Genomic DNA, 13,451 nt, shown 5'->3' with positions numbered 1-13,451 from the left:
ATCCAAAGAAAAACATCAGCTTTTTTTGGTTCACCATTAATCAACCTTACAAGACAAAATTAACTTAAGCAGTGCAATGTAATGGAAAAGAATTCCCAGAAAATATATTGATATATTATACTTCAGGAAGATTTGCATATAATTATGTTTAAATTGTTAGAAAATAAGAAACTAGCAGAATTTCTAGACAGCACTACTGAAAAAAAGTACCCTATGAAATAAAGACACAAAGCTATGTTCCAATCATGAGACGCATTTGAGACCATTACTCCTGCATTAGAAAGAGATTTTTCATTTAATCTTTTTTTTTTTTTTAATGGAATATAGCATTTTTCAGATGCCCTGAAGACCAGCTATAATTTGAAATATATGTACATAAATTTATCTTACACTGCAGCAACTTTAATAGTAAAAATAATATCCATGTATTTTTAATCACATTTTTATATGTTATGAAATACAAAGTTGTGTACAACATATGCTGCCTACTTTATATGGCTATTACATGTTTATAATGACTTGTATACCATTATAATGTCTTATGTATTTCATCACTTCACTGAAAGCAGATTTTCACAAGTTGTACTGAATATGTATTAAATTAAATTTTAGGGGAAAAATATATGAAACCATAAAGTCTTTATTAAGTTTAACTGCAAGATTATATTTATGACTCTAACTTAGTCAGTACTATTTGGAGAATTAAAATATTTTTCTAAAGCAAAGTATTTGTAAAAGCAAAATGACTTGCAGAAAGCTCCAAATTTAGATTTTTTTTTTCTTCTAAAATTATCATAATTATACATTTTTGTTTTTTTCATATTTTGAGTTCTCCTTGACAGGGCTATTTAATGAATGGCCAGAAACATCTGGAGCAAATAATAGAATTTTTCTAAATATGATATTAAATTTTGAGAAAATAAAAATGGTCAATTAAAAGAATGATTCCATCAAGAAAAGGAAGGTTTATTTAATTGTTGAGCATTTATTTTGTCCTTGTGTAAGTTTAAAACTTCCTTCCGAAGTGTGTTTGATTTGTAACAGTTTTTGCATTTATTTAGTACCTGAAGCCAAATAATTTCTTCATCTTGAATGCTGGAATTGCATATGAAAGGAAGAAGCAAGTCTGAATGTTAAAAAATTTACTATATCACACCCGGTATTTCAACAGTTTCCCCACCTCATCAACAAACTGGTTTTTGGTTTCATTTTCCAATTTACTTTGTTCAACCTCGGAGTCACTCTGGAAAGCACAAAACCATTCTTATCTGAATAGGTCAGAACAACACAGCACAGATAAGAGGAGTGTTTAAGCAATTAGGTATGATGGGACATTGCATAGAGATTGTTCTATCTTATTGTTTTAAATTGCTCTGCAGGAGAGAGATGAAGCATCATCTTCTGTGACATCAAAATGTGGAATTGGAAGAGAACAAACACATTAGACTAAAGATTAAAAGAAAAGTTAGTAAGGCTTATAGCCAGTTAAGCCACTTTTTCTTTTTTTTTTTTTTTTTTTTTTTATTTGCTACTGCTGCTCACAGGCAGAAAAAATAAATCAGTCATGAACAGCTATAAAAGAATTTATAGCACCTGCCTGTGATGTCCATTATCATTCAATTTTTAAATGATCAGTTTGACTTTTGTGTCTGTTCTGACTCACAAATTTATTGCATGAACTTAACATCCATAAGAAAACACTATTTTTTCTTGTATTATCCCCATCTCTTCTTTTCTCATTGGTTCTTGTCTATTTCTTTTTTATTCTTTTTTAATAAAGAGCAAAACCTGCCTTCACTTAATTTCTAGAACATCAGAATACAATGTACTGTGCATAAACTATTGTGTCCAACCATAGATGAACCCAACAAAGGTTAAGGATTCTCATTTGACATCACTGGCAAGCTTTCAGAAAATTTGCAAAACTTTTATTCATATATATGTTGCTCTGAAAACTCAGCTTCTGAGCTTGCTGACATAGTTTTCTAAAGAACTTTCCCTAGACAGTAACCATAAACATAAATATGTATGCATTCCTTCTGTTACACGTCCTGTAATAGAAATCTCTCACAGCCAGTGCAGTGAGAAAGTGTTATCCTGACTATCCAATCCCTGGCCGTGGTCAGAAACCTATAAATCCTGGGGGGAAAAACAAACTTCTCTTCCTTTCACCACACCTCGACCTGTGTCCGTGTGATCAATTAATCTCCAGCAGAAATATATATATATATACATACAAAAACATATAACACACATAGAAGGTGATACAGCACAAATAACAAAGAGGTAGTTAACTCAAACTGCATGCTTTGTTATGGATGCTGACTTTCAAGAAAGAAATATTAACTGGAGACTCCAAATGAGAAAAGAAAGGTAGAATAGGCTGGAACCGTGACTGACAAGGCAATACTGAGCAATTTGGACATGACAAATGCAGTTAAAGCACAGTGTTCAGATGCTATGGAGATGTGTAGAGGGGGACAACAGGTGTAGTACAGAAATCTGCGTAGATATTCAAATTTGATATATAACAGAATGTAAGCTTACACTTCTGAATAACAAATATCAGCTCTTCCCTCTGACCCACACGTGGCTGAACAAAACAATCCTCACAATTTCCAGCAGAGGAAAGGTAAGTGTAGGTAACTTAACATTTTCCTCAGTAGGCAACTGTGAGTTCTTTGTCCCAAAACATTAGTCTGAAGGCAACGAAGCATGGCATCATCTTGTCCAGTAACATCTTGTACAACTGAAGCATTCTGCCATTGTATCATCACATTAACTTTGGTTTTGAACAAAGCACAAAGTTATTATTAAAAAAAAATTAAAAGGCACCTTCAATTAGGAAACAGCCAGGCATGTAGTGCTTATCACTACAGAACTGAAATTATCCAAGGATTTTATTGAAAAGGTAGATTATTTCTTCACTTTTCAAAAAACACAGTATTAAATTATTGTCTACACCACAATTTAGATAGTTTGACTGGGGAGAACAAGAGACAAGTGATTTGTCATACACAGGTGAGAAATTAAATAAGTTGATTTTCTTTCCTGCAATGTAAAAATATTAATGTAGTCACTCAGACTATGCAGAAATACACAGTAGAAATCCTCTCTTCCATCAAAATTCGCTGAATAAAACAGCTACAAATAATTATTAAAAAAATATTTTGACATAGAAATGTAATATTTTATGCTACAGATTTATTTTTGTCCTGTCAGTTGAAGAATAATTTTAAAAAAGTCACTAACTGCAAATTATCGTGATGATGACATCATTCTCTGTATTTTTTTGGTAAGTTCAGAAATATGAAAATTTTTTTCACTGGGATCTTGAGATACCAAGCATATAAATAAATAATGTTTCCTTTTGGAATATTGGCCTAGAATTTTCCTCACTCATGGTTTTATCTTAATTGGGCCTTGAGGAATCTGAATTGATTTATCTGTGTGGTTTGCTGTTACGTTTTTTGGTCTTAATACATCATCTTCAGTTGTACCCCAAATAATTCAAGTAACTTTGGCTCTCTAGCATTAAAGTCTCAGTGCCACATGGTGGAGTAAGAAGCACACAGAATTTACATTCAAAAAAGTGATCCTAAGAATAAGTTGAACTGCACACTTTTGACTCCCCTTTCTTTCTGCCCAGTTTCTGAATAAACTAAACTGATGATTTCACTTAAAAAGAGGAGCTAAATATAATTTTGTCTTCTCAAAGTAATTTCTGATCAGATGAAACAAAGATTATTCCTCCTATCAATGCTCTAAATGGATTTGAATTTTTTTAAGCAAACACACAGAGCTCCCAAGCTCAGCAGCTTTCTGATTATAAATTCCCCCATATGTTCTTTCAGAAGTGCAACACATATTGCTGAATGGGCTGCTAAATCCCTCAGCATGGATAAACTGATCCCTGCCCAGAAAGCAACATCACTGACTGAAAGATTTCCATTCCAGCTGTGCAGACACTATTGTAGGTATCTTATATGAATGAACTGCTTTCAGCTCCACCAAATGGTGCCAGCAGAAGCTCCACAGGAGACGTGGCCATTCAGGATGTGCCCGCTCTGCCACTGCCTGGGGTGGCTGCTTGCTGGAGGAATGACTCAGTCTATCTATCCACATAAAAATGATTGTTTATTCCCTTTCCCTCTAAGGATTTCAAAGAGATTCACAACTGAGCTTCAGAGAACTTCAATATTTGCATTAGACCTGTTCAGTTGTTAATTAAGTTTTTTTTCATTAGGTCTCACTGGCATCATAAAATAAAAACATGAAAGGGAAAAAATCAGCAGTCTCTATGCTGGTTTTCCCATAGTGGATATAATACAATCAGGTGGACCTGACATTAGACAATAAAATCTCCAGAAAAATAACAAGTTCTGCAAAAGCACTGCGCTGAAATTTTCTTATGAAAGTGTGCTAATTAAGGTTGGTTGGGTTTTGTCCTGCTTCAGTTTTTGAAGTTCTGAATTACTTCCTTTCACACAGTCTGCAGTAATTCCCAGTATGGTACCTGATGATGCACATAAGTCAGATGCATCCATGGGACATGTGAAACATGTAAGGGTCCAACACAACAAACAAACAAAAAAAAAAAAAGTACATTTTCATATAATTTTTTTCTTATGTATTCACTTCATATAATTACAAGATGAGAACTTAAACTGATGCATCTTTAAAAAATGCTAATTTTTATCTCATTAAAAATTTTTTTACATCATTCCTATTTCTAGGAAGAACAAAAATAATTCAAGGGAGTCAACAGATAGCTAACATTGAGTATGATTCAAACTGAAACAAGTTTTCCAAATCTGATATTATACTGAAAAAAATTAGAAGAAAATAAAGTAGGATAAAAATTATTTAAAAAATAAGACTGACTCCAGATGTGATCCTACTTGCCAAATATAGCATTTATAGCCCCAACATACACATAAAAATATCTGCGTGTACTTACAAGTGCACACACACAAACAGTAACTGAAAAGTACATCCATCTACATGTTAATTCAAAATACATAATAATGTTTATTTCTTAAAGAAGAGAAAAAATTATTTTCAGGGCTGCATATTTTCAGATATGAATATATTCAAGATCATCTAAGGTACTCTATACAAGATTATTATTATTATTTAGAATTACTTAAAACTCTACAGGCATGCCAAAGAAACCCACAATTGAGTATCTCTATTAAATAATTATAAAAGCTCTCATTTTCAACTTCCCTCTAGCTTTTTTTCCCTGTTTGCTTTCATAATCTGACTGCCTAAATTTAGACTGAATTAATGTAGAAGTTTAGGTATATAACATTGATATTTTTATTGCAGAGATGTTTGGTTTTATTTCGTTAATATTCTTACCCTCTTAATACTGCAGTAAAGCAGACCTTACAGAAGAAAGAAAGGAAGAAGGACGGAGTAAAAACTATAATTAGATGTACATTTTTTATTTCAAAGGCTAAATAAGCCATGTGTGAAGATTGGGAAAAGCTTTTTCAATTGAATTTATGTGAGCTGTAAAAATTTAAATAAAAGTACATTGATGTGCACCTTATGAAATAATTAACAATGTTGTCTATGTTTCTATAATTTAGTAACAAACCACATAATTGACTTTGCAAAAGAGTCATCTAAGAGTAGTGAGGATGATGAGTTTCCTCTTTCTAGGATGGGAGCTGGATTTTAAAGAATGACGTTGTTTATCCTTGCTTTTTTAAAATTTCTGCATAGTCTTTCGTGACATTTAAAGTTCTGTACATCTTCTGGACTGGTATATAATATAAATCAGAAGGAAAATATTACTTTAGTAGGAGAGTAGCTTAAACATCTCAAAGTAATCCTACACAAAATTTGCTTGCACTTTCATGCTGATCATGTTGCAAATCCTCTTTAATGAGAGGCTGAGGGACAACCAAACACTCTTTGGTTGATTAGAAAAACCAGTAAACACATAAGCTCAACCTGTGTGTAACTTACCTGTGCTTCCTGAGGGACCTGTGCTGCATCCACTCTGTCTGCAGTGTAGGCTGTTAACTGCTTGTCAATAACAGCCAGAGACTCTTGGATCAAGCGCAGGGTTTTGTCAGTCTCCTGTGCAGATTGAATACTCTGTTCAAGACTTTTCTGCCTTCTCACAGCCTAGAAACAATGACAACGTTATCAGCATTCACAGTAATAATGCACATAATACATTTTCCTCCACACTTTTTTTTTCCCCAAAAAAATTCAGGCAAAGAATCAGACAGAAGGCTCCTGACTTGCGCTCATCCACCTTTTTGTAGGATAAATTGCGCATCTTACTGCCACCCATTCAGATTTCTCCTTAAGAAACAACACCCAGATTCCACAGACAAGTTCTAAAAAGTGAAGGATCCCAAAAAAAAAAACAACTGTGTAAACTGAGGATTGCTATTCAGAGTGCAAGATGGCAAAGCTTCATAAGCAAACCATCCTGACGGTGCTGTCTTTCTCTCTGAGGCAGAGAGGTCCTCCTGATCTTATTATGTAATTCAAGAGACTTTGTTTACTGAGAATAGGGTTACTGTCATCACAATCCTATCCAAAGCAATCCACCTCAGCAAGTGAGAGGGATAAAGACTCTGTTGAGCTGGATTTCTCTTATATGAAGCATAAATAGCTGCTTGGAAGAGGCAATGCCTACTTTCTTCCTCCTGTGGGAAAAAAAAATTAAAAAGTTGAATCTTGGTTCTATTCCACCAGTAGTGCCATCATGGCTTTTTATACAATCCTTTTTTGGAGAAGGCTGTTTCCCTTTCAAAGGAGCTGAGTTTATTGTTTAACAAATCAGGACAAAAAATTCTCCTACCAAGTTGTCCTTAAAACACACATATATTAAACACTTCACATAAATGAGTCAGCTTTAAATATTATTTCCAACACTTTATCAGGTAATAAATAACCCAATACATTCTCCCATCAGTCATTGTGTCTACCCACAGACTCATATTTTATTGGGACCCCATCCACTGCCTAGCAGAGTTTCTGCTTTATACAAAACACACAGTAATTACCAGTAACTTCAAATACAACACAGCTTTTCTGTGTACAAGTCAAGCCATATTGCTGTCCACAGAATAAGGTGACTAACTTAATTTGACATGAATCAAAGGTGAAAGCAAGCACCCTTTAAATACATTGCTAGATACCCTGCCATTTTTCAAGTCAAATCACACTTTTTCTCTCTGGAAAGCCAGTTATACTTTAATTTGATTTCATACCTATTACAACACTCTTTCCTTGAACAAAAATATCTGTCAGCAATTCAGTGAGAATATTTGATATATCTGCACCTTCTTCATGGATCTCAGATTCTTGCAGAGCTTCACATATAACAAATGAAGAAGATTATTTCTTGTGAGCATTCTTGCTAGCTGTTTGACTTAGTTAAAGGATAGGGGGATCCAACCAGTATTTTCTATATTTGTTTTTGTAAGCTGCTCTGTGCTATTTCAAAACAACTGATCAGATAATCTTGTATCACTGCAAGTTCCAGGAACCTTCTCTGGAACTGAGCAGCTTTACATATCAGACTCATGCTGTCAGTGTTAATGGGAGCACCTAAACCACCAAGGTATTATTACCCTACTACAGTGCTAAGGCTTGCTATTTAAATGACTTTTAGCTTCATCTGGTTTGAGATTTTAACATAAAAATCTTCTTGGCCTGTTCAAAGCAGTGAGTTTAAAACCCACAGACCACCTCTTCCATTTACCTTCTCACTACTTACTACTGATTTGTAAGCCTGGCTAAGATACACTCTCTATCAACCCATTTGCGTCACTGTGGGCTAGATTGAAAGACAAATTCCATCAGAAACAGGATAAGGAGCTTTTTAAGTACCCTAAATGGGTAAGGTCATCCTCCTGGAAGCATGGAAGAACCATGGAAGAACTTCCCTGCTTTTACTGATCTCTGTGGTTTAACTGTTAGTACTAACACACACCCATTCCTCCTGAGGGCTGCAGTGCCCTTATGTGCAGAAAAGCTCACCACTTCAAATAAGACACGGATAAAGCTCCATTCTTATGAGTCATCCAAATAAGTGTCTGCACTTTCTGGAGAATTTAAAATACTGGACACAAATCTGGTGTTACATCTATCTGATAAACTAGTTTTGTAGCAACACCTCAAGTTTTAACATATGTAAAATGCTGTCCCATGCTAGCTACTATTTGGAATTAGGGACTTGTTTAAATACAGATACATTTGCTGCCAGCCTGAGAAGCACACTGTATGCATGGAAAAAAGTGGGGGAAAAACACCACCACACTATGAAGCAGCAGAATGAAGCAAATTCACAGTCTTAAAATTCCACGAAAAATAAGAAGTAATGGGAAAAAATTTCGTCTCTGTGCTTATATGATCAGAAACTGTGTATACCAAAATTCAATTTTAGAATACAAATAGAAAAAATTTGAAGACTCATTGGTCAAATAAATTTAAGAAAATTTAAGCAGACAAATTCAAGGAAAAAATACAATAAATCCTTGCATGAGTGTGACTGAATTTTTACATTTGTACCTCAAGCAAACATAAAGTCAGATAAATATATATTCATGTCTGTGATGTCTTTATGTGCACACAACACACACACCAAAACAAAAAAAAAATTCCCTTTTCACTGTCCTCAGAGAAAATCTGATTACAGCCTGAGAAGCTGTGTGACATTTTGCCTCTTCCAAGTGACCTGAAAGTACTTTTCCCAAAGTCAACAGTTTAAGTGAATGAATGAATGATGTCAGACCAAGATGATAATGCAGCAGTAAAAGAGAGGAATTATTTTGGCAATGGGAGAAGAGACACACAGTTGAATTTTTGGAAATACTACCTTCAGAGTTGTGATGTTTTTCTCAGATATGAATCAGTGCTACTTTAATTTTTTGTCTGCATTGCTTATTGGAAACAGACCCTGCCCTGCATGTTCATCTAAAGTTAATCCCACAGCTGACCCTGTTGAATTCCCACAACAAATGGAATGAAAATCTTTACAGAAACCTTATAAAAGGTATGATACACCCAAGTAACATAACATATTTCTCCGGTATGCAACAGTTGATTCAAAAAGCTAATCTTTTTCACAAAGTAGGTCCCTGGTACTACCACTGGCATTGCAGAATATTGAATAAATTCAATCAAGGGGAATGGCACAATATTGAGATGCCACCTCCTTGTCTTTCAGTAGAAAAGAATTGTTGGTAGCATTAGAATGCTTTACAAAGAGGAGTAGTCCTACTACACATTTACGTCTGTGGACCTGAATTTCAAATTTGTCCTTAGAACTCACGTCTGTCTTTGTGAAAATCTATATGGGCCTTTTTCTTTAAAGGGATGTGATAGCTGAGAGCTGAAATTTTAAATATTTATGATTTAAAGATATTTAAATTTATGATGTTCTGGGTGGTTCATTTGTTTGTTTCCTGAAATATCGTGGGTTTTCTATTCCATTGTGAGAAAAGAAATAGCTTAACACTGTAGTGTGCAAATGGGTCTGAGAACATAACAAGAAGCTCCAGCTTTGCTATCAGATCATAGTCAATAAAGCTGAAAGCTTTGGTCTCTGAAGAGAAGTGGCTGACAGTTAATTGCTAAATAGGGAATCTCTGGAAAATAAACTGTTTTATTATTTCTGAGCCAACAAAATGTTGACAGCTGTCATGGAAAACTAATTCAAAGAAAAAAAATCTGCTGTTCAGTACTATCATAACGTAAGAGAAGCACAAAAAAAAAAAAAAAAGAATATTTTTTTTAAGACTTTATGGGTTTTTAAAGATTTTTAGTGGTTTTATGATAAACATAACACTTTTTATGATATGATGTCTTGCATAAAACTGTTTCCGATTTACCAAAGGGCAACGGTAAATGCAGGAAACAGCAACATTGCATATCATCCATATAAAATGCAGTATTAAGGGAAAGGACCATAGTTAATTTTGTGATGTTGAATGTTATAATGTTGTATTTATGGATATTGCCACTTTTTGCTTAAGTAATACCTTTGATCCATTTAATGACATCAATCATACTTGAAGTTATTAAGATGTTGGTTAGAGTTTTAAGGTTAAAACCAAATAATGTTGTTGCAGCAGTACTCAGTATCTGGGCTGTGGGAGAATAATAGAATAAAACCTTTTGAAAATTAAAGCATATTTACTACAGGGTACACTTATTTAAAATGAAGAATTAAATTCATTACACTTATAAGTTACAGCTCATGGAAAAAGGTCTGCTAAGAAAGGCAGAAATCGTAGCTTGTTGGGTTTTTTTTGGCTGAGTTAAACTCTTGTCTTATTGAGAAATGTTGCCACAGGCAACATAAACATAAAGCTAGCAAACTTTAAAATTCCTTCCTAACTTGTTTAAAATTAAAATTTAGCCTGAGTCTTGGTGTTATAATGCTTCTGACTGAGATATACCACAACTTCTCTCTATCCCTTGCATCGAATTCCAAATATGTTAATCTCCACTTAATCTCAGAGTGGATTGATGTTTGTGTTTAGACTTTAATTAGAAACATTTTTTGTAAAATTCAAAACATTATCTTTGGACCCATGAATTTTTGATACCTTCCAACCTAGAACTAATTATTCTGCAAGTTCTACCCAGTGTGCTTACAGAGTAAGCAGCTACAAATATTTGACCTCCTAGCCATTAAGTGATATTTAACTTTCATCAATTGAATTCCAAAACTGCAAACTATACCAATGAAGGCTTTTCTATCTCTTTAGGTTATCACTGCAGGCAGATAATGCCTCAGAACTTGTAGAAACAGACCTCTTAGCAGCCTTCAAAGCAATCATGTGGAGTTGGGGCCTGAAATACTCTTTCTCCTCTGGAGAGGAGGGAAAAACAGAAAAATTGTGTCAAATGATGGATGTGTGCTCTTTGAAAGAAACCAAAAGTAATCTTCAGGGGAGTCCCAAAATGAATTACGAGAAAGGGCCCAATAAGAATAATTGAGTCTATTGCAAAGCCCATGTGAACAATAATGTTTTGTACAGTTTTTTGCAAGCACAGTCTCAAGAATATCTGATTGACATTTCTGAAGTTTGCTGGACAGGATGTAAATCACTTTTAGCATTGACAGTTGCTTGCAATATTAGCTTCAAACTCTTTAGTGTTTCTTAAATCCCAAATATAGAGTTGTAAGTGAATCAGTCCTTGAAAAGTAAGGATAGGGTATACCTTGCTTATCAGTCAACCCCAAATGTTCAAAAGCAAACTAAACACGCTCAGTCTTTGTTAACTAAAGAAGATAAGGCACACAAACATAAAGCCATTATCTGCCTTTAAAAGTGAATCTCTATCTCAGTAGCAAAGCTGCGTTGTCTTGCAGCATCATTCATATAGAAGAGGGTCGGTTTGGTTGCTCTATTAGTAGAGAATAAATATTTCACGTATCAGTTTCTGCCCACATGAGCTTATTGTCTTGGTAATTACCCGCACAATTATTCAAATAAAAACAAATAACCTCACCACTTTAGGATTGCCAATTAGCCTGTCTGAAGAAGTGACCTTGAACATGAGCTGATTTGTGCTATGTGCCTGCAATATATTTTTATACAAGGGGAATGCAGCTTGAATTTGAAGAGACTACAGAAACAGCACAGACAATTCATTATCAGGAATCTATAAAAAAAAGAGTTTGTTTTTCCACTTCAGAGTTAAATCTCACCATTAGTATTTAAGTACTTATTATCTGATCAAGCTTTCAAAGAAGCTTTTAAAGAAGCCTTCCACCACAATTATTTTTTCTATCTTTGAAAGAAATTGGAGAGCAGTGAATAAATTTCTAATATATTTTGCCTATATACTCATCCAAATTATTTCCAGAATTTCATACATCTCCATTATGTGCCTTTGCAATTAAATCTCTGCAGCTTTTATGAATTTTGGTTTAATATCTATTAGTGGTGACTGAATAGTATTCAACAATCACTCAAAAAGACTATTTGAAAATGCTGTTCTCACACCTGAGAAGCTTTCTGCATATCCCTAGTTTTCTAGTCAGTAAAAAAATAACAAATACCAAGAAGCAGAATTCCAGAGTGCATCTGCTTTCAAACAGAAGTGAGATAAAAAAAATAAAAAAATAAAAAAATAAAAATAAAGGGGCTACAAAAAGAGAAGATATATAGGAATTTATATATACTTTTCTGTTATGACACCGTCCAGCGACACAGAATTATGTGAATGCCTGCACTGCACCAGAACTACCACCATGTTCTTTCCTTCCCCATCCTTCAAATTTATTCTCAGAACAGCTGAGTACCTTCCTATAATTTTTATTGTAGTGTTAGTAGTTCCCCTGTTTTCAAAAACAAGAATATTTCTAGCACCCTGAAAGGAGTAAAATTTTTTTCATTGCAATGGTAGATTGTCATCCTTCCCATAGAGCTGCTTTCCAAAAATCTGCAATTGTGCATCATTTCTATCATGGTAACCAAGAAATTTTTGACAGTATTTGTAGCTTATCTTCGAGCATGTTCTGGTTACAGTCATAAAGGGGCTGTCTACATCCTTTGCTAGGTCTTTCCCTAATAATTCTTTCTGATCTTCAGAAACTTCAGTACTGAGCTGATATTTTCACAATATTTATAGCATATTGCTAGATTTGGCTCTCTTGTGTTACACATTACTATATTGAAGTGTCTTTTTAAACCTTTTATTGATACACTTATTTATTGTTTAATATAAAATGTTTCTGTATGAAATATTTCTCATATTTAATTTTGAAAATAATTTGCTTCTTGATTAGAGTTTTGTCAAAGATCAAAGATACGCAATTAAAGATATAATCCACTAGATGGTCACTTCAATTTTGAAATTTTAGGGTTACCTATTTTACTGGTTCTGCCTGGGACTGAGTTAATTCTCTTCACAGCACCATGTATGGTTCAGTGGTTTGTACTGGTGGCCAAAAAAGTGTTGGTAACACAGGGATGCTTCAGCCATTGCTGAGCAGGGCTTCCACAGCAGCCAGGCCTTGTCTCTCTCACTCTGGGCTTTGAAAGGACACAGCCAGGACAGCTGACCTGAGCACCACACAGGGTCATGCTCAGCAACAAAAAGAGGTGGGGAAAAGGGTTTCCAAAATTGTCATTGCATGGGGACTGGTTGAATATTAGTCTCCTGGAGATAATTTCTCCTGCGTCACTTGCTTTTACTCCTTTTTTCCTTCACTTATCATATCATCCTAATCTCAATCCATGAGTTTTCTCTCTTTTGCCTTTTCTATAATCACCACCAAAGTATGAGGAGATGTGGAGTCTTGTGATGCTTTGCTGCCTACTGGAGTTAGCCCACCACACCCATGAAACCATTTCTAATGTAAAATTTTGTTTGTGACTTACTTAGGAACTGTACCAACAAAATAACTCTTTTTTTTTTTTTTTTTTTTTTTTTTAAATGGTGCTGGACTTAATGGGAGG

The 13,451-nt window shown here is 34.4% G+C and overlaps 1 protein-coding gene across 3 annotated transcripts in view; it reads right to left on the bottom strand.

The window, feature by feature from the left end:
- Positions 1-13,451, bottom strand: part of DMD (dystrophin) — a 1,141,085-nt gene that overhangs the window by 619,177 nt on the left and 508,457 nt on the right. For all 3 annotated transcript variants that reach the window (XM_058829412.1, XM_058829411.1, XM_058829410.1), the window contains exon 30: positions 5,980-6,141. In XM_058829412.1, coding sequence (XP_058685395.1) covers positions 5,980-6,141 — 162 coding nt within the window. The remainder of the gene's footprint in view (positions 1-5,979; positions 6,142-13,451) is intronic.

This window comes from Poecile atricapillus, chromosome 1 (assembly GCF_030490865.1).
Source record: "Poecile atricapillus isolate bPoeAtr1 chromosome 1, bPoeAtr1.hap1, whole genome shotgun sequence".
In the NCBI taxonomy this organism is placed as follows: domain Eukaryota; kingdom Metazoa; phylum Chordata; class Aves; order Passeriformes; family Paridae; genus Poecile; species Poecile atricapillus.
This window is presented reverse-complemented; position numbering and strand designations above follow the sequence as displayed.